This window comes from Kryptolebias marmoratus, linkage group LG24, assembly GCF_001649575.2.
Source record: "Kryptolebias marmoratus isolate JLee-2015 linkage group LG24, ASM164957v2, whole genome shotgun sequence".
NCBI lineage: Eukaryota > Metazoa > Chordata > Actinopteri > Cyprinodontiformes > Rivulidae > Kryptolebias > Kryptolebias marmoratus.
This window is the reverse complement of record NC_051453.1, coordinates 11,778,197-11,800,528: the sequence shown is the minus strand read 5'-3', so window position 1 is coordinate 11,800,528 and position 22,332 is coordinate 11,778,197. Positions and strand designations below refer to the sequence as shown.

The window sequence follows — 22,332 nt, the reverse complement described above, 5'->3', positions numbered from 1 at the left end:
AACTAGTTTAATAATAACAAACAATAAGCAGAAAATGACTCAATAAAAGACAACAGGTTTGTGCTGATAGAATAAAAGTCTTGATTTATTTCTGTTTATCTATACATTAAACGGGTGTTCCTGAATGCAGCAAGAGAAAACACAGAACAGGATGCTAAGCGTCAAAGAGTTGTTCGCATAGCAGAGGTGTGGCTGGTTTAGCAGACATGTACACTCGATATCGCATACACTTGTAACGTTTTCTGTAAATGTAGGGGTGCCACTTGGGAGGTTACAGTAGGGTAAGGGATTGTTTACTGCAAATGTCTTGAGTTTTCACATTATTATACCATCTGGAAATACTCCATAAAGTAAAAACCCTGTCTTTCCCTAATGAGAACTGCAATGCAAGTATAACTATATTTGTATAAGGACACCAAGCAGCCCTGTATAGCTCAGTTTAATTCAACTCAAGAGTTCAAAATGTAGTAGCTTTGTATGGATTTGTCATACCGCCTAGTTCCATCTGACTCAATCTCAAGGCTGTGCAGACGTTTTCGGCTCTTTTCTGCTTTCTGTCTCTGTGGTTGGCCCTCTACCCAACAGTGATGTGGTAACAAATTAGTTAGTCAACACCTGCATAGGAATTCAACTACACACAACTTCTCTGGATCAATTTCTCACAACTAACCATTTTATACAACAGTCCAAAGAATGGCTTAAATGCTCCCATGAAACAAGCTGTTTTTGAACACAGATAACTCACAGTAGAGAGGCGATAGCATGACATAGTTCATGCTCACACACATAGCTGGATTTAAGAAAACAAAGCATATAGATTTAAAGATAAATCATGTCTCTCAAACACTTTGGTGCAGAAAACATTGAACAGGAGTCAATGAGCAGGGTAAAGGAGCATGAAATGCAGTTTTTGTATAGATACTAATTTACATAAATTAAAATGAAGATTACAGTCAAATCTGGTAAATATAAGTGAAAAGAGATGCAAATGGAAAATCAAAGATTATATTGGAGAATATTGTATATCGAACAAAATGTTCCAGGAAACAAGCAGAAACCACAAAACTGTCCTTATGAGAGTACCTTAAAGACTCCGAGTGAGACCCATATTTTCACACATTCTTAAAATCAGTTCTTATGGGTACAGTTTTCCAGTATAGACAAGGACTACCACTTGAATCCCTCATCTGAAAACAAAACAAAACTCGACTCAAACAGGAAATGGTTTTGCTAAGGGCCTCAGCTACTGAAACACACACTGATCAGCATGATCTGTACTTCCTATATGATGATCTGTCATGCACCAGACAACAGTGGTATACTTTAGCTTCAACGGTCGTCTGTGAATTCGTAACCACATACTAACCAGAAAGTGACCCGATCTATCCGGTAAGAATGCATATCTTTGAAAATACACAACAATGGAAACAGATGGACAACAGATGCATCCATCTAAAATCATCATCTTCTGAGGTACTTATGAAGCTCGAGATATAATCACTATCTACAAATATTTGGATGGATAGCATATATTTGATACACACGGCAGCGTTATCAGCCTTGCAAAAATATTTTGGCTTTAAATCTGATTAGATGAGGGGATAGCGGCGGTTGACACACCTGAATAAAACACAGCTGTATGACAATAAAAACATAGAAAAACAGCACCATTTGAGGTCCGATAGATCAGTTTTCAAACTGTTTGCTGGTAGCACCATCAACCAGTAAAAATCTCAAAATGCAATACAGAGACGGAACACGACCAGCGATCAACTGCACGACATAGCAAAGAGCGAAGATATATATTCAGAGACGACCCCTCACACAGAAACCCCTTTACAGCAGCATTTTAAAGCAGGTAATAAAACTGATTTCTCCTAAGAATGATATAGGTGTATTGAGGTGTTTTACAAGATTTATATGCTGTACATGTTGAGAGTAATCAGGTATAACTTTGCCTATAGATTTTTTTTTTAATATACACACATAGTTTACAGTCACTGACAAACAAACACCAGAGTAACAATGAGGTAGGACGGTGAAGTTAGATGAAGTAGAACCAGTTTGTGGATTGTATACAAAGTTACTGATACCTTTAATAAAAATATAGGCCTAACTTTTTTTGTCCTTTTATTTTTTTTCATTATGAAGTATGTTTGTCATTGTATCTGAGGCTCAAACAGTAATGTGTCCGGTGTACAATGTAGCCCTGCAAACTGCAAGACGAAACTATCTCGTTCCACAGAGTGAAGCTCTAAATTAACTTCTCAACCCCCCTTCTTCCCAACCAGCCTACTGAAAGGTAAAACAAAGCTCCTCCACTTTTGAAGCCCTGCTGTTCTCAACGTAAGCCATTACCCACTTTGCTATTATCTTGATACATGTGCATTAATAAATCTAGTCAAAGTCAGGACTGTAAAGAACAGGAGGTGGCACATGGAGAGAATCAAAGAGCCAACAAGTAGATCATTCCTGCTTCAAATTGATATTTGAAGGTCCAGCATTGTATTACAGAGCCAAACTAGCCAACAAATCTATTCACGATTATGACAGGTTGGGTAATATGATTGAATAATTTGCTGCAAAAACAAACATTGCTTTTCTGCTAGTAACTTGGTACATATGAAGTAGATTGGCCTTCACCTCACAGATTCAGCTAAATTTGGGTTAAAACCATCCTCCGCTTTCTTACAGCTTTCAGCCATTGCAAATGGTTAAAGTTAAGGGAATGAGCTTACTCAAGCTACAGGAAACCAGCCTTTCAAAATGAGTTTTAAATGATGTAATAGCTCCATAAATGCTCTCTCGTTAAGCATCTTTATAGCCACACCCTCGTTTGGCATCAAAAAACAAAGAAAACGAACACAAACACAGTACACAAAAATTCATCTCAATTTCCGTAAGGTTGCTCTCCACAACAGAAAGCTTCTTTTTTTCCTTTTAAATCACATGTATTTTCAATACAGCCTTGTACAAACGAACCGTGTGTCACTTTGTACAGGGAAAATTAAAAAAAAAAAAAAAAACTCAAAAGAATTACTGGGGGGAAAAAACCCAACAAAAAACAACAACCATTATATGATTCTAAGCTCCGTTACCTTGGCATGAACCATTTTATGTGCAAAGCCAGCTGATTCATCAGTCTACATCCTACTTCTCACAGTTACCACTCATTTATATTAATACATAATTCATAGTAAGTCATATTTATACATTGCCAGCATGTAGAAGTTAAAGCACAGTTTCCAGTCAGCTTGTACGTTTCAAAGGTAAAACCTGGGAAATCCTGATTTCCACTGAAGAGCTGTTTGTTGCTTGTTAGTCAAAGTTTTTTTAAGCAGAAGGTAAAGATAAAGTTGTAGATTTTAAGAAACCAAATATTTATTTTCTTTTTTTTTTACTATTTACCATTAATATTAAATTTGGGGGCATGTCTGAATGATTAAAAGCTGTATGTAATAACTCAATTTTGCCTTAAAAGAAAATGTAATAAGGTGCTTTATAATAAAATGACTTAAGATGTAGTCTCTGAAAACATTAAAAAAAGACAATTACCACATATATTTCTTTGAAATTAAAGAAATTGAATAGAAATTTAAAGTGCATTCAATGTAAATGATTTGAGTTGATCGTTACTGCATCTTGCTTTTTATAGCGCAATGGTTACAGAGTTTCACCTTACTATGACAATTCATTCAGTAAAGAAATCCTAAGTGAGGTTTATCAGGTATCACTTTTTGTGAATAAAATGATGGGCTCTGTAAAAATGAGTGATGGAAATCCTTCTCCCTCTCGTCCCACTGAGATTACTTTGGCTAAGAGTGAGGTGTTTATTTTTTCTTTCTTTTCTTCTCTCTCTCTCTCTCTTTGAGGACTCCACTAATCAACATTTGGGTACAATACCTAACTTAAAGCCAATAACTCAAGAAAAAAAAAACAGAAAAAGGAAAAAGGTCTGACAAGAATTACAATGTCAATTAGCTATACAAAAACTTGATCGGAACCTTAAAACTGTAGCATAACTACAGAGAAATTGCTTTTTTTTTTTGATGAAAAAATAAAAATATGTAAAAACATGTACACTGTATACTACTCCAGAACATCAAGTAGCTTAACAAAAGGCTGATATGGACTTTTGATATAACAAAAAACCAACACAGACAAAATAACAGGAAGAGAAAGAAAAACAAGAGACATACAGGAATTCAGAGTGTGAAGAGGAGAAGGGCTTGATGGGGCAGCTCTGCAGCAGATTCACAGTTAGCCACAGCTAGGTCACAGTTGAGATTTCAATCTGCAGCATTTAGTTCCAGCCTGCAGATAGCCACACAAACCATTTCAGATCAAAACAATATAACAAAAAAGAAAAGACCTATATTTAAAAAAAATATACAAGGAAAAAAAGGACATTTTAAAAGTTCTGATGGCATAGCTTGGAGGAAAATGTCACTGGAGCAACCTTACTTTTTCCCCAGCGGTGAGCTTAAAAGACGACAGGGTTGTTATTGGGTTCAGCAGGGCCAGACAATGTCAACAGACAGCTTTACCCACAGCTAACACTGCCTCCGCAACAAGATGACCTGGACTGTGCAGAGCTGTGCCCCGATTTTCACCTGGGCACCAGTCCGGTTCATCTCAACCTAATGTTGCAAACCACACAGAAAACAGTACCTGGCTACCTCTCGCATTCTCACAACAAAGTGCAGGTGAAGCTTCATCACTTCAGCTTACGATACATTTACAATCACAGCTTACTAGAAAACCCAGGGGGATATCAGTCCCTGGTGATTGCCAAATCTGATTAAGGCCTTACTAGGCATCAAAATGCCCGTACCACTAAAACTCTATGGTCAAGTTTTCTCAGACAACTTTAACAGTAACACACAAATATCTCACCAAAACTGTCCTTGTGCTCAAGCACTGATGGCAAATATTCATACCTTAAAGATAAAATAAAACAAATATTTCAATCTTCACTCAAAACTGAACTCATAATTTCCGATAAATCCCTCTCCTTATGAACAGATGTGTTAAAGAAGTTAAGAACAGCACACATTCAAAAATTAATCTCTTGGAGCAAAATGACATATGGCTGTTGCTAATTAAGACTTGTGCAGTGAGACTGATGTCCCATTCTATGCATTAAGTACCAACATTCAAATTCCCAACGGTTACCAGATAGTCCCCAAAACAGTCAACTACTCACACGTCTAAGAACTAACATAAGCCAGCATCATCATTTTTTACAGCATCAGAAGACTTAATCGACTGAAATAGCCTCTTACTTTTTAAAAGCTCAAGGACTCAAAAAGATGTTCTGACACAGAACAATAAATTAATAATCACAACTAATTTCTTTTTTGACACATATGCACACATCTCAATAAACCGCATCTCCGTACCAATGCCACGGTAAAGCTCATAAAAACACTCACTCCAACTCCAATCAAACTCTTTAATGTGTTTAATTTCTAACTGGTGGGTAAAGCTGTCTGGCAACCTATCAAAGAACTGAAAAATGTGATTCTTGCCTTTTAGGGAGGTGGCATGGGACCTATTTGTTTTAACATGTCACAGAATAATCAATCAAATGAGTAAATGAATTATGACTGCTCCTGGAACACTGATGGCATTTCCCAACCACCCATACCAAGTCCCCTCATAATCCTGCAGACCACGTGGGGCAGAAGGCGCTGGCATGACTGTTAATCACTATATGCCATCGTAGGTGAAGTTCTCCATCTTGACTGTCTGTCTGATGAGGAGCTTGGACTCCCGCCGCTCTTCGTTCTTGATGGACTTGTTGATATCCATAATCTTTTCACAAATGTATTTGTTCACTTTGGACAATCTCTGTGTAATCTCGGCGCTGTCGGCTGTCTCCTGAGACACCCTGTCGTAGAGACACTCTGTGGAGGGAGTGGGTGGGGTAGTCAGTCTACATCAGAGTACAAGCTGCTCATCTTTTCTTTGATATCTACTGGATGAATTTTTATGAATGAAAGTCTCAATATCCATATAGTACTAATACATTTGAAACCTAATTAAGCTTACAAAGATCTTTCTGAGGACAAAGTCTGTCTTCTGAAGTTAAAACCAATGATATTTAAAGTTTATTTTACCTCTGACAATTTTCAGCTTGCTGGGTGACAGTGGAGGTTTGGGCAGGGCATCTTTCTTCTTTTTCGTTGCAACTCCTGTGACACTACGATTTTTAAGCGTTTCAGTGCCCCAGATCATCACAGCAAGGTTCTTTGTGAACTTAGAGTCTCCCTGGGTCCTCTGCAGCTGGTGCCACTTCTCTTCTTCCACCCAGATCCCACCACCGAGATGTACCTGCAGACACAACGTATGTGAAAGGAGTGTAAAACGCACCACTGAAAAAAGTATTTAGTTTTAGCTACAACAAAATGTGTTGCCACCAGCAGAGAGTCAAGACCAGTGCCTTACTGTTACCATCTGATTTACTGTGTTTTCTATAATTAATCTAATTTAAGTTCAGTAAAATTTGCAACTGGCTTTACCAAATAAAAAAGTAAGAATGTTAAGAAATGTTTCGAAGTGAGGAAGCAAATCAGGTTGATATGCTACGTTGATATTGCTGCAAAACAAGAAAACCTGAAGGATGACAGAATATCGAAGTGAAAAACAGGGATTTTGGTATAAGCTCAGGTTTAAACAATAATATAATAGCCAAGGATACCTAAAGACACCAGCTGTACCACTACGAACACCGTCACTAAAAACCTGAAATGTGTGTCTGTCATTCTTATTCTACTGAAGGTTGAGCAGATAAGTTAAAATTGTGTAGTTATGTTTGAAACAAAAGTACTTTCAAAAGGCCCTTTTCTAGTGTCATTCCTGCTGTGTAGCAGTATTATTTTTTCAGCAATGCTTGCTGTTTAAGTATAAACAACAAGTCTGTTATTTTGACGTCACAAGTTACTAACTCCATGACCAAAGAGTGACTTATTTAGTCATTTACTTATTACATTTATAGCCCAATAAAATGACTTAAAAGTTTCTACAATGACAAAACTATTGTGAATTATATAACGCATATCAGTCAAAACAAGAACATGTCATTATGCATTTGTTACCATTTCACAATGGTGAAGCAGCCACTGAAAGAAACAAAAAGCTGTGAAAGCTAACGACTAATCAATTAACCAGTCAGTCAATAACTGGAGCAGCAGATGCTGCAGGTCACACAATGGAAGAACAAGTAGAAGCACAGCTGACTAGTTACTAAAGAAAACTTGTGATCTTGTGAAAATGAAGATTCGCTCCTCTGGTGGCAATTTAACAAACCCTCGCCTTCCTTCTGTGTGCAACAAGTAAACTTTCAAACTGGGAACCAGAGAAAGGATTTGGAAGCCTGTTGCATGCCCTGATCAAACACGACAAGACTAATACTCCAGTAAGACTATATTTACAAAAATTCACAATGACTGTTCAATACAGTATATAACTTGAGGAAGGTTTAATGGTATCAAAAAGTGAATACTACCCAATCCTAACTGCAGCTTTAAACAAGACGGTCCACTGACGCGCTAATGATAAGTGTGTTGTCCTCTTGTTGGCCCAACAGCCATTTGTAACTCTTAGAGCAAAGCTAATCCCCCTCAGAGCTATCAGCACAGCAAAATCTTGGACAGCAGAGTTTCAGCTGATGGAGAAACTTTGGTCTCAAGTAAATCAACTCTGATACCGTCACGCTCACACAGTATCAATTTCTTAATCTGATAAAAATCTAAAAATCAATAACATGGCTTCAGTGTTGTCACCTCTGAAAATCTGTCAACGAGAAACATGACCCGTTCAAGTTTCATATTTGTACACATCGTTATACAATCACTAGTTAGAAAGAAAGCAAGAAAGATTATAAATGGGCAAAACTTGAACATTAATCTTCACAGCTCCTGGCAGAGTGACAGTTTATACATCAAATCAGGAAAAGAAATTTATTTTCAAACAAATAACGTTCAAAACCAATTCTCTTCAAAATGCAAAAACGAGTCTACAATCTGATTTAAATTTTCTCCTTAATTTTGAGGCATGGGATCTTAACACAAAACGTGATACAAAGTTCCCCCCAGATTTTTGTGTGATGTGGTGGCACTAGATGCTGAAAAGGTGCAGATGCCTAACATATTATAGCTACTTTGCAGTTTCCATCAAAGAACAACTTTCACCAGTGAGGATGACAAACTCAGGTCAAAGGTTGTAGCTTGGATAAGCTTCATTATGAACTTAACTTCTCTATGTAATGTCAGTTCCATTGCATAAACGGAACCCAAAGCTGATTGTCAGGCCAAGCAGACTGCCTTGGTCTTAGGTGAACAAATGCCACAGGAGACATATGTGACTCTTTCCTTCTCTTACTCTCTTATCAGTGTAAAGTCTTTAGGCTAGCTTCCAAAAGCTTTTCCCTGTGCAGCTAATGTGCTTTAGGCTGTAGGCCAGCAGACAAGCTTTTTACTGCCCTCAAGTTAGACAAGACTGTTTTCATCCACCCAACCCTTTGGTCTCGTTTATCTACTTCTCACCATCTTCGCTTCTCCTTTCCTAACCCCTCTTTTGCACTCTCACTAGGGCTAACCTGTCAGTCACTTTAAATTCCTCTCGTGCAAATAATTAATATGGGTTCCCTGATGTAAGAGCGTTCTAATTTGCAAGTGTTCTTCACGCTTGAAGTGGCTGCAGGCCCCAGAGCTTGTAGTACCAATTCCCCCCCTGTCATCAGAGACAGGACGCTGGTTGAGTTACAGCAGTGAGGGAAGTAAAGAACCCTAACAGGCTAATAAACACTGATGATGCTGGCTGGGCTTGTAGGAACAATAATAATCTTCTCAACCTTGTTTACTTGCTAGGACAGGGAAGCAGAGGGGAAAGGACTGATCAACTATGACAGCATGTTCCTGCCGTTATGGTTGTTAACTGGGAATGCAGCATTTCCTACAAAAATGACGCTACTTTTTTATGGTCACAAACAAACAGCCAGGAATACATAGTTGTAGGGGTTATTAAGGTTACTCTTACAGATCTTTTCTGTTGTAGCAGCCAAGTGGAGGTCCAGTCAAACATCAAAAGACAGAGATGGTTATAAAATAGTCATAACTGGAATTAAAGGTCTTATTGTTGACTGAACATTACCACTTTTGGTTCATTTGGTCTTACCTTTCCATCGTTGCAGGTGTACACTGTTCTAGGTGAGGGAGAATAGCTGGAACTTGTGTTGGCTTCTTCTCTGCATGTTTCTGGGGTCTCAACAATAGGTTCAACCACTTCCGCCTTGATTGTCTGAGTGCCATTGTCATGCATAGGCTCTAGAAGACAAAGCATTTAGTATTAGGATTTAGGCAACAGCTGAATTGGTTATAACTGATGCTCAGTTTTTCAAGACTAAAATACAGCGTTACTGGACAACATATCCATCATTAGAAATCCGTAGCGCCTTAATTCCAATCGTAAAACTGCCTATTTGTTTACTTCCTACTTTAGGCCTGGGCTTCCTCGTAGCTTGAGTATGAGGTTATTTTAGCCCAGTAACTAAGCTGGCTTGGTAGCTGGCCATGCTAAGCTTCAATGCAGCTGATGAGTTTTAATATCGGTCAACACATTCCATTTCCTGACAGACTGATTCCCAGGGTGCTCTAATCTTTAGTCTGTCCATTAGATGGTCTAGCCAGCAGTTAGATGCCTCTGTTTTGATCTACAGGACGTCTGATCTTGACTTTGTAAAAGCAAATGGAATGACACAATTTCTGCATTTAAATCAGGTTCCTATGTTATTGTGTTTAAACCAGATTTGAGATGGATCAGTTGGTAAAAATGACTAGACTAATATGTATATAACATAACATTATCCCCTTTTCAAAACAGTAGATGTTGCATACACACCAGTGCAAATTATTTGTTTGTCCAAACCCTCATACAGAAGTTGGGCTGCTTAAGAACCATCTCTAGTAATCACTAAATGCATGTTAGATCTCTGAATTTTTTATTTATTTCAGTTCATTAGCAACACTTCTCTTTTGTACTCTTGAAGGGTAAATACATTTTTAAACTGTTGGTTAATTTTTGAAAAAAGCAGCTCACTGAGATCATCCTGTGAAACACTAATAAAACAAGCGCAGCTCACTGCCAGTGACAAACATCTCAAAGTATTAAATAAAGATAAACAAGCAACACATCACATACTCATCTGTTACTTTTCAAGTGTGCTACTATGTTTTTATACTGATTGAAGATTACACAATATATTAAAGTACTTTTTATGTTAAAGGAAACATTTCAGGGAGTGATGTCAATGATTTTTAAAATGCACTTTTTAAAAAATTTTCTTTCTAAATAAACATTTTCTGCCACTTTCAGTAAATTTATAACATCTACTGGTAAAACAAAACGTTTGGTGTTTTCAAGTGTTTGCCATCCTTGTGAGAAATGAAGGGAATGTGTTTATGTCTTTGGGGGAGGAAAAGAGTGGGTTTTGTGGTGTAGATATATGTGTGAAACAATAAACATTAGACAATGTATTGCCATGTTACTTGCAGTAAGACTTTTAAAATGTGAATTTTAAAAAGTCTTACTGCTAATGAGCTACTTTATATTGGCCAGTTTACACTTTATGTGTCCACACAAGTTCATGTGGGTGCCTGTGACAAAAATCTTGTCAACTTCCCGAAGCTTGTGGTGCTTTCACACAGACCTCTGTGATACCACTCTGGCAGACCAAAGTTTGTGTTTGAACAGACACTATGTGTTGCATACATGTCCTAATCAGACTGACTGCTTGCATAATAAAAAAAAGTTGTTTCCCTACAAGAGTATGGGGTTAAGACTGGTTGGAGGAGAGGTTATGTTTAGAAATTCAACATTCACATTGTTTTTTCAATAATAAAGACAACCTGTATATAGACATTTTCCCTTCATTTTTTATGCTGTTCTCCGTAAATAACAAACACATTTTTTTCCTCTTCTTGGGTCATCAAGCCCGAATTCTCTTTCTGCTATTAAACATTACTAAAGTAGCAAACCCACAGGACTTCTTGTAGCACAAATAAAACTGCAAGTGCATTTAATCACCTGCACTGATCTGCTTATCATCTAAGAATTCTTTGTAAAAACTGATTTGAATGGGAAACTTTCTGTAACTTTATTTAACTGCCAATGTTAAAGGTTAAAAATTAACTTTTTTTTTCTATGCAGGAGTGGTTTGTGTGCATGCTCCTGGTCCCTTACCGCTACCCAGTCTCATGAGAAGTACGTCTTGCAGCCTCCTGTTGAAGTCCCTCAGTTCTTTGACTTCTGTCAGCAGAGTGCCATATTCTTTCAGCTTCTTTGCCTGCTGCACCAGCTGCCGGCGGGTTCTCTCCAGCTCCTGCTGCAGTCTCCTCATCTCCTCCTCCTGTTGCCTGTAGCTGTGAACCAGCTCCTCATATAAAACTCTTGGAACAACGGCAGTGGCTACCTCTGACACACTATCCGTGTCCATCTCCAAATGTTGCTGCTGCTGATGGTTATGACATCGCCGATGCGCTGCTTCCATATCTTCATCTTCGTCATCTGCATCCTCTCCCTCCTCAGCCAGCCGGTCCTCATCCAGGTCCTCTTCACCCTCCATACAGGAGTTGGCTGCATTTCTCTCCAGACGAGCCACTACTGCTGCAAGGCTCTTTGAGGAATTGGAGAGGGGGCGTCCATGGTCGTGAGACAGAGCCTTAAGAAAAAGACAGCCATTTTAGGGAAGAATAGGACAATGACATAATATCAGAACTATAATAATCACAAAGTTGAGAATATGACTCGGATGTAAATGTTAGTCTAACACATTGTGTGGTCTGACACAAAAAATGGGTAGTATCATTGTTTTTATCTCTCTTTTATAATTTTTTAACAGAACCCAAATGTGGGGGAAGGATATGGGTTTAGTTGAGAAATGACTTGCAGATTGGTTTTAGCTTAGTTTATTATACTCTGATTCTGAAACACTCAATGTAAATGATACCAAACAAAACGATATTAGAATTTATTTGCCACAAATTTGCCAACCCTCCAAAAATCCTGTATTTAAGGGGCTTTGACCCTTTTCTGAAGATTTTTTTTTACAAGAATGTCTTAGAGCTGGCTCATAATAGTCCAACTAAATGTGACTACAATCAACCATCTCAACTCAAAATGAAAGAACCATACGTCAGTCTGAAAAGTGACATTACAGACAGACTGCAATCGGTTTGTTTTGACTGTGCGGATCACAGCAGAAACACGGACGAGAAGAGTCACCGAGTTCTTTGATGAGCCGCTCAGCGGATTTGCCGGTGAAAGGGCAGCTGTCCAGAGTGCTGAATTTGTGTTAATCCAGCATATGGTAAAAATAGAGTAGGGGATTTTGGGTGACAGCCAAGTTTATGAAAATGTGTCATTAAATCATCAAATTATATGTATGTATAAAAAATGACTGTTTTATATATAGCAACATCCTACATGTATAGACAAGCTCAATCACATATTTATATTACAATCATATATTTGTAAAATTTATATTGAAAAAACTATTTAGGATTTCCATAGAGTTATTAATATAAATGAGAAGCATGATCATTGTACAATATAATGTTATCCCTTTGTGGTGTTGTCACTTATTAATGGTAGGTATCTTCTGGTATAGACAGGTGGTTGCCTATTATTACAAGGTGCTAGTTAATTTATTGAAATGAAAGACAACCAGTTTACTTGAAAACCAGCCTACCTTTTTATGTCTGAGGGGCATTCTCTCCTCTCCAAAATTGTTCTCAATTGAGTTTCCTGAATTCTTGATGGACATCTTGGGGATTTTCATCTTCTTTTGCGATATACTGTCTTCAAATTCTTCTACTGTATCTGTGAACCCAATAAGAAGAAGTGAATACTCATTTCAGTTCTAAAAATGTTAGAGATCTGTTATAAATCTTAAAAAGTAGACTGTAGACAAAAAGTTAATCTGCATGTTCATTTGTCCCTTCTTTCTGCTTACTTAAACTAACCTCAACAGGATGAATTAATATTTACTGAGGACTGCAGTATATATCCAGGCTGTGACTGAGCCTGTGGGTTTTATTCTTATATATAATCTACCTGACAACTCAGTTTGAGGGTTAATGATGCACCTATAAGGATCATCCATAAGGGGGGAAATGTGTCCATATAGTTCTATAGCAGCAGCAGCTGTTAAGGAAACAAACACACTTCAATAATCATCATTATGCATCCAAATAACCCGGAGGTTGACATGTTACTGTGTTGTCTGCATGTCACACGGAAACAACTGCAGCATCGCAAACTCTGTGCAACACAAAGCTACAGAGAAGCTACCAACAAGCTAAACGCACACGAAACAGAGCGGCCACCGCAGCGTTTTAACATGTAACAAAGCGCTAACATGGCGTCAAAATGAAATACGGGCTGTCAGAGGTGTTAATAATGTAATGACAGTTCTGCGTCCGCACGTATTTCATTACCGCGGCGGAGCTAACATGCTAATGTAACACGGCTCCAGCGGGCTAGCAGCGTTAGCTTCACATTGTAAACAATCGACGTGACTCGCAAGCGTTACAAGAAACCACCGACACTGCTCTACAGAGGCAGGGCAGGTAGCTTTTAGAGAAGACACTGTGTAAAAATAAGCACTGACGAGGTATGGCAGCTTGTTAAACTTAGCATATCTGGCTAGCTACAGCGGAGGACGTTGTTGTTGCTCTCAGTGTCAGATTCCAGCTGATCGCGTCCCTGACAGTTCGAACTAAAAAAAAAATTAAATAATAAAAAAAATAACTTGCTGTGACAGTTTTCAGAGCAAGGAGCACGGCCGCGTTGCTTTTCGGACAGACAAACCGAGTATAATAATTAAAATAAAAAAGAAAAAAAGCTGTGAAGCTGGTGTCAGGAGGATAACTTACCTGCAAGGGCAAGAATCTGTGCTTGGCACGGCTGGCCTGCGCAGCCATTCTCTCCAGTTCTGTGAACCAGATACACCTTCTGATGATCAAAATCTGCTCTGTGCAGAGGGCTGAAATCTTCGACACTGGAAACAGGTAACGCGTAGCACATATCGTCTTCAAAGAATCTAACAAAAGCATACATCATTTAGTTGTCTTTGGTCCTGTACTTTGGATATGGTTGATAGTTTTCCCCTCACAAAGTATTAAAAATATATACTCATGGTGGGGGGGTGATTATGGTGTCTGCGCTCGACTACTCCTGCCTGGTCCACATCACCAATGTAAATCATCAAGGCAGAAGTAATAGACATGACATTTACCTCAGTCTCAGGATACTTATGCTTAAGATTATTCAGAAATGCCTTTTTTTAACAGTTTCAGAAAAAATAGGATATTAAAAAGTAACTAATAAAAAAACAAGCTTTATGTTCCCTTTTTAAAGCATTTAGTCAGGTGTTTAGGGGTGGCATTTGAGCCTCAAAAGTCACCTTTATTGCTTTGGACACACATCACCTCTCACTTTGTGTTTTAACAGGGAAGCACAGTGAGAAAAGCCATCAGGATGATTACCTGCCCGGTTAGATGTGATTGGTCCTTGTGTGCTTTCATGTGTTTCCTGCCGTATACTCCTCATCTGTTCCTTGTATCACACGCAAAAGACTTAAGGACGGCTGACAGAAATGAACTCTTTGTTATTGTAAGACAGCCAGGTGGTTTATACAACAGGATGGATTTCTCTCAGTTGTTACTCTAATAGAGGGCACCACAGTCGATAAATGACACTAACAATTTCGTTCTGCTTCGGCTGCTGTAATTGAAAAGTAAGTGATGCAGAACTACATAGAGCCCCCTTTTTTCCCTTCTTTGATATTTTGTTTCTTGGTTTCAGGCATTTGGTAAGTTATGATTATTCCTGTTTCAAATGCCAACTTCCTCATGATGTTTGTTCACTGTGCTGGCTGACTGATCCCAGAGTTTGTTAGGTGTACACAAAAGAGTTAAAACAAACAAACAAAAAAAGAGGCAATAACAATAACGCTGAGAATGGAATGCCACTCATTTAATTGAAGTTATTGGTTAAATTATTATATTTTTTTTATTAAATTTATTTTTTTTAGGCATAAGTACGTTATCTTGAACATCTATACTGACCCCACAAACTATAACAGGAAGAAGGTTGATACACAAGAGATTTGAGCAGCTTCTGAACAAGTTGAACAGAGGATTACTGTTAATCTAAGCCTCTGTTCGATGGCTTTTCTGTCCTCAAAGCTGTTCTTGTCAACATAAGGCTGCTTAGTTTCTGGAGATATCTGCCTCTAAATTAGTCATTGTTTAAAAAACAAAACAAACAAAACATCATCACAAAAAAAAAAGCCTTCCAAAAATCTTGATAATTTATTTACAATTTAAACACCGATCCTTTTTTAACACAACTCATCGGAATGCACCAAACATGAAGTTTGTTTCCTCTCTAGGGAATGAATTAAAGAAAGGACACAAAAGGCTCACTTTATTACTATATCAACAACTAAATTTAAAAATAGTTTTCTTCATTGAAATTTATTTTTGACATTGTTCCAGAGAAAGTGATAAATGTGAACAACCAACACCTTAAATCATCTCCTGCCCATTCATGTTGTAAATATTGTAAATGAAAAATTAACAAATGCAGAAGGAACAACAAACAAATGCAGCTATGCAAAAAAAAAAAAAAAAAAAAAAGAAGAAGGAAAAAATGCAGACTTTACCAATTACAGGAATGATTATTTGAACCACTGTGGAATCCTGGTAACTTTCTTGTTTCTTTTTGTAAATAAAAACATTTCTGTTTACTCTCTTTTTAAACTCGAGAATTAAAAAGGCAGCCAATGTTGTTGGATTGCTTTCCAGCTGTGTTTTGGAAATGGGATGAGTATTTACCAGTCTTGGAGAGAGATATTGGTAACATTTCCGTTTCTCTTTAACGCTGAGGAAAGTTTGTGGCAGCACTTTTATTCTCAACAGAGAATTTTTAAAAACAAGGATCTAAAAAAAACAGCAACACTCGGATTTGCTGTTTTTTTATACTCCAAATAACTGTTTCTCATTGCTGACACTTGTTTCAGCAAAAAAAGCTAAGATAATATATTTTGTTAACTTGGTAGTTTAGAGATTTTTATATGTTGTTAAGTTCATCTTCTGCAGTTTGAAAAAGGTCACAGGTGTTGAATGAATTCACTGTGACATCAACATGTTTGGGCCAAAATGTGTAAAATTTAAATGAACTGTAAAACTTCTTTAGGTACATACAGAATCTTATTATGAGTTAGGATTTTTTTAAACAAATATCACAATTTATCAACCCTTAGTCAACATCCACAACTGTTTATTGTCATTTCATAATTGCATTTTTATTGTCCTTTTTCTACTTCCTGTTTTGAGTGCGCTTCAAGGAAGTATCTGAAACATTCGCACAACAAATCAAATCTGCTGCGCCAAAACAAAATCGCAGGTGTATAGATATCAGAACTTTGCCCACAGCTTATGTGAGACTTTCACAAGACTCTCAGTTCTCCCCTGAGAGTGTGAACGAGTGTCTTTGTACCCTGGATATTAAACTGGTGGACAGGATTTTTCAGGTTTTTAAATGATCAGTGTTTTAGAAATCAGAGCAGCCAAGAAAATTGATTTAGCCCTAAGGCTTAATGCAGATCGGCACGCATTCTTACTTGGCTCCTGTTTATTGAAGGCTTACTATGAATGCAGTTCCTAGTGTAACATTATTCATAATATTATTCACTAAAACTAAAAACTTCTATTTAATTAATTAAAGATATAAGCCTCCTAAGGAAAAAAACAACAACAAGGTTTTACTATTTGTCCAAGCATTCAACATTTTGGTAAAACTTTCTTTTGAGTCTGCTGGTTCTGAACTGAGGAACAAAGCTCCTCCGCTAAAAAAGGCAGGAAGTGCATTGACTAATGGGTGCAGTGTTATATGTAACAGCACTGAGCTGCCCACAGATGTGCCTGCCTTTTATTCAGCTTATGCTCAGGTGTGATGCTGTTTATTTAAAAATCCTCACAATTATCCAACCAGTCAATTAGTCTCTGTCTAATTTCCACCACGCCCAGTTTGACTGGTTTTATGCTACACTTACAGCGGTTTGTCAGTCTCTTTGGGGGTGGGTCCATTCTGTGGCCGTCACAGAAACAAATACACCATGAACACACTCACTACTATAGAACATTTAGAATCAATTAGCCAAACTCATTCAAACATAGGAAAACACCAAAGAATCTGGAGAAAAATGCAAACTGCAAAAAAAAAAAAGAAAAAAAAAAGATCTGCACAGCCGGGATTCAAACCTTCTTGCTGTGAGGAAACAGCGCTAATCACTAATCACAAATACCACAGCATCACTGAATACGCCTATGTTTATGTACACAAACACACACTTAAACAATTACTACTTTAATCATTTAATTACAGAGGGGACTGCAGCATTTTCATAAAACATGAAATCATGTTTTGATAGCCAAAACACAAATAAATGAAATTAACTATAAGTTAGATGCTGTGTGCCCTTTGTTGTGTGTTTATTTTTCTTCATCGTGAAAAGTAAATTCACAGCTGCTATTTATTTAATAAATCCAGACTGCTCAGTTTCTAATAATTAGGCAAGCAATAAGGCTCTTTTTTTCTTCTAAACTATTGGCATGCCAATTATCTGATAATAAAGCTATTTCTTAAATAATGAGGAATAACTGTAGATGAAATTGTAGCTGCTTTATCTGTGTGAAGATGCTGATCAGCTGCAGGCTTAAATCAGGACAGAAGCCAGACATCATGTCCTGTCTATTAGCTCCACACTGCCAGGCTCATCTATCTTTATTGGTCATCCATTAGCCTGCATTAAAGGGAGACACGGGATAATAGCAGTAATGATGCTGATGATGAAATTAGACACACGTCATCATTGCAGCATTGCGACTGGAATCATAAAGAGTTCACGCAGACAAATGGACAGATGGATGCACAGTTAAAGTTAGCAATCTCTGTGTTCCTCTGACCAGTGAATGTGTGTGAATACAGTTTGTGAGACAAACAAATAAAAGCAGGAGCGTAAAGAGCTGGTATTTAGCTCAAATATGTCTAAAGTGCTTGGAAGTGTGCATGAAGAATATGGCGCGCACACAGCTGATGTAAAGACAGCACCTGTGCCAGTGTGTAGAATAAACAGATGCTGGTACAGGTGTGTGTACGATGATTGTTGGCATGACAGGCAGGCAGCCTGTGCAGCAGCACACAGACAGCAGACCCAGCCCATCATCTGACGGCCAAGACAGAGGATCTTACTGGGAACTTTCTGAATTGATGCTATAAGTTCAGAGTAACCCAGCAACGTGAAGACATGGCTGTTTGATGATGAACTCAGAGAGGCATGAACGCCTTTTATGGTCAACACACTATTCCAATCAATCACAACTGTTTACTGTCTGTTTTTCTGTTTTGGTTGGAGACATCTCACCAGACTTTTGCTTATTATGCCTCCTAATTAGCTCTTCAAGAATTCCTAATCAACCATGAAGAAGGCATTCACCAATTTAAAAAGTGATAGCCCATGAAATGAACAACACTGCCTCATATAAGCACATCAGTTACGAATGCTGCAGGGCCGGAGAACAGACCTCTGGCTGAAAAAGAGACAGAGGAAGGAAAGGCAAATGCACAAAGCCCAAACACACACAGTGGCAGGCCTTACAGTGAATAAATCCTTCATTATGTATTTAGAAGGGTATCAGCGCTGGCCCTGCCACCCTGCTGTGCATATTCAGTGATCCACCCCAGAGACATTGATCTTCCTCATAAGGAACATCATGACCACCAGAGAAATACTGATCATATTTCAGCACCAGTCAATTGTGTTCATTAGAGCTGCTTTACCTCCTGCTGCAGACCTGTATTGATCTCGCCAGTGACACCGGATTGTTATTCTCTGCTAACTAGATGGAAAACTCACAAAATTGTAATTTATACAGTCAAGCCCATGATACTACAGGGAACAAACAAGTAAAAATGTATTTAAAAAGTGTGTCTGTGTAATAGCTTCACATCTGTGTGCCCGTTTGGCGTCAGCATCAAATGTCAGACATGACATAAGAAATCCTAAAAGTATCAAGACTGTCCCTGGGTTTCAGAGAATTTTTTTTAAACCTCTAATACCCCTTCCATCGTCTCTTCTCCTCTAATCTCCACTTATCTGGCAGCCAGGTGAGCTGCAGCACATGGCTGGTGGGCAAGCTTTGGTGTGTGGGAATACAGCTCATCTTAATGGTATTTTTCCCCTCCTTTTCCTTTTCCTTTCCTGTGTTTCTCTTATTCTTTCCTCCAGGGTGGCTGTCAAACAGAGACAGAGGAAGCCAGAGCCCTTCTCTCTGCTGCTGTCGCTGACAGCAGGGAGCCGCAGGGATTGGACCAGCAACCACAAACGTGCGTCATTTGGAGCGGTGGCCGAGCTCACAGGTGCACAGCATCTGACAGATAATAGCAGATAAAACCAGGGCCAACCAGCAGCTCGCTCCTCACTCGGGGGACGGGAGACCAGTGTGTGGATTGGGTGGGGCCGGGATCAGACGATGAGGGGCAGGGGCATGTTGAGGGGCAAAGTGATTTGACAACTAACAGCCTTTATTTGACCACCATGCAGGCAGGCACAGACACACACAAACCGTAGTCAAGGACAGACAAGGTCTCCGATCTCAAATCCCTCCACAGAATCACTGCTGCAGCTTTCTCTACACTTAGAGGAGGTTAAGATTGATTCAGAGCTTAACACAAAGTGTTGGTGCAGCTGCTGTGTCTAAAAAAAGCACATCAACAGCCAGCAGTTGTCTCACAAGTTTATTTTTCTGCCAGTGCGTTTTCTTCTTGTGCAAGTACTGGTTCAGAAAGCTTAGTATCCTACAACCAATAAAGTTTATGCCTGACAGTGTTTTCTTTTCAGTATAACTTGCTTCTAATCTTCACAAGAATATTTTGAACACTGCGCATTATGCAAATTTATTTAAGCTCACTAGTCATAAAAAATACAACTCTGATAAAAACACATTATTTGTGTGCAATCATCCATGACTGCATGCAGGGCTAATATTAGAATTGAAACTAAATGGGACAAAATGGCTTATGGAATTAAAAATCTAAATATTTCTAGTAGCTCAGTGAGAAAAAAAAACTTCCTACAGGGTTCATGTTTTTTTTTTCTTAAATGAAAATGTATCTTATCTGCTAGCCAGATAAAAAAAAAAAACATCAACTATTCTGACAACAGTGAACACAGTATGGTTTTCACTTTCCAAAAAAATAATGATTGTAGTAGCTGTATGGGCTGAGAAACAGATTCACAACTTATCTCTGTCACAGAAAGATGTACAGAATATGTTAGGATAGAATAAGTAAATTTCAGTCCAAAACATCAAAAACCTTCAGACACGAAAACTTCAGTAAACTTGTCGATCTCTACTTTACCCAGTTTGTTGTTTGTGATTGGCCTGTAAAAATCTAGCTGTATCATTCTTTAGTCTCCAACAGAGGTCAATACAAAGTCACACACACACACACACATGTATATACTCACATATGCACACACACAAGACAGCAGGGCGACATAATGAGCTGAAGAATTTCCTGGATTGAAAGGATTTCAGTGTCTGCTGTGGGGAGGGTTTTTATAAGGAGCAGGGTAACTAGAAGAAGAAGCTCTCCTAAATAAATGAATATTATATACAGTAAATTTCCATTTTTATATATCTTCTAAACCACACACACACCGTCATTGGGTACAGATGATGCCGATTTGACAGAGGAACTGAGTCACAGATTACAAAAACATTCACTGTTTTTTTGGAACGAACAGATCACATGGACTTGAGAACTTCCTATTTGCAACATTTCATTAGTTCAGTCTAGTGGCAGCATTTTATTCTCAGCTTAATGGTAAAGTTTTACACCTAGAAGGAATGTGTTGTTAACAGATTGTCCAGATGTTGTGATAATTAGCATCCCAGAGGCTACAGAGCAAAGATGATGCAAGAGATTGCAAATATCGATACCGTAGTCGTTAAGACAGACATTCCACGCTCACACACACGTACACAAACACACACACAGAGGCCAAAAACTCAATCCACCAGCTATAACACAGAGACCGAGTGGCATCAACCTCTATTATCTAGTCCCTATGCTGCTAACACAAAAGGCTCCCTGGAACAAAAATCCAATCAGTCCTCTCTTGGAGGATTTTCTCCACAGCAGTGCTTAGCAACACTGGTGGCTCTGCTAGTGACAAAGAAATAATCTCAGAGCCCACAGCCTGCACACAGACTGTTTACTGCCTCCATCACATCATCCTTTAAAAAAAGAAGGACGGACAGTCTGCGCCTTTATAGTATAATGTCATTTTAGTGTCCTCTGAGTTAAGTACTGTCTCCCTCATTTTTCCATGGAAAAGCATGAAATTCATGGCTGACTGTGTGTGCAGTGCGTGAAATTACCATATTTGCTACAAAGGGAATATTTACTTTAAGTATTATGACCATAAGCTTGACAAAAAACGAAAAAAAAAAAAAAACAATCATCAGGCACGTAGGCTGGTGACAGGTGTTAAATAATTGTTTGATAAACATTTTCTAAATATTTGCAGTTGTGTGTTGCCACCAGCTCCCCCCATGCCTCCTCCCATCTCCGTGGCTCTTATCTCTCACAGTCCGCCTTTCTTTGTCTGGTAAATTATCACTCTCGTTCTTCATTCATTAGCATGCTGCTGCTTATTTAGCTACGCTGCTGAGAAACCTTTAACAAAATCAACTGGAAAATACTCAATATGAGGCGGACAGCGCAGCCCTCTCCTCTCCTTCCACCCAGTTATTCTTTGTGTTTTATGTGGGTTTTTTTTAAACTACATCAAAAAAAAGCATGGTCTTCTATAATGAGGACGAGGGAGATAAAATATGCTAATTTACCAAGAAAGGATATAATTAGGGCAAGTAATAGGAAGTGTTGTTTTCACAGCTGTTCATTTACACAAAAGCCTGATAGTAATTTTTTATATAAATAATGGCCCTTTTTTTTCCTCTTTTTCTCCATCTTTTATGACACGAAATTATTGGTTTCACAAGGAACGCTTCCCTCATCACTAAAAGACAGTCAACTTCCAGACAGAGATTTCTATCAACCTAAGGAGGCACATTAGATGATGGAGAACAACCAAGAGGTCCCAAACTACTGGTTCAGGGGGTTCTTTTACCCTTTTAATTCAAGCTGAAAAAATCTGCAAGAAAGACTTGTTACAGTGAGAATCAGTCCAGTCTC

General features: G+C 38.3%; 2 protein-coding genes across 5 annotated transcripts in view; both read right to left on the bottom strand.

The window, feature by feature from the left end:
• Nucleotides 1-22,332, bottom strand: part of agbl4 (ATP/GTP binding protein-like 4) — a 251,446-nt gene that overhangs the window by 63,436 nt on the left and 165,678 nt on the right. The gene's annotated exons all lie outside the window — the stretch shown is intronic.
• On the bottom strand, nt 65-14,201 carry bend5 (BEN domain containing 5). Of its 3 annotated transcripts, none has more exons than XM_017407167.3 (6): nt 13,938-14,201; nt 12,752-12,882; nt 11,245-11,722; nt 9,181-9,329; nt 6,123-6,336; nt 65-5,909 (listed from the first exon to the last, which is right to left on the bottom strand). In XM_017407167.3, the coding sequence occupies exons 1-6, from the start codon at nt 14,122-14,124 to the stop codon at nt 5,713-5,715; spliced, it is 1,356 nt and encodes a 451-aa protein (XP_017262656.1). In that variant the 5' UTR covers nt 14,125-14,201; the 3' UTR covers nt 65-5,712. The 3 variants fall into 3 exon arrangements, with proteins under 3 accessions (XP_017262656.1, XP_017262661.1, XP_024859785.1); XM_017407172.3 differs by lacking the exon at nt 13,938-14,201 and adding an exon at nt 13,026-13,149; XM_025004017.2 differs by lacking the exon at nt 13,938-14,201 and adding an exon at nt 13,117-13,180 and having other exon boundaries at nt 68-5,909.

Excerpts from the sequence above, each read along its gene's own strand:
- bend5 (XM_017407167.3), bottom strand. The coding sequence starts at position 14,124 with ATGATGTATGCTTTTGTTAGATTCTTTGAAGACGATATGTGCTACGCG. Across the intron at positions 12,883-13,937 it reads ACAGATTCTTGCCCTTGCAG|ATACAGTAGAAGAATTTGAA; the intron begins GTAAGTTATCCT and ends TTGGGTTCACAG. Across the intron at positions 5,910-6,122 it reads CAAGCTGAAAATTGTCAGAG|AGTGTCTCTACGACAGGGTG; the intron begins GTAAAATAAACT and ends CTCCCTCCACAG.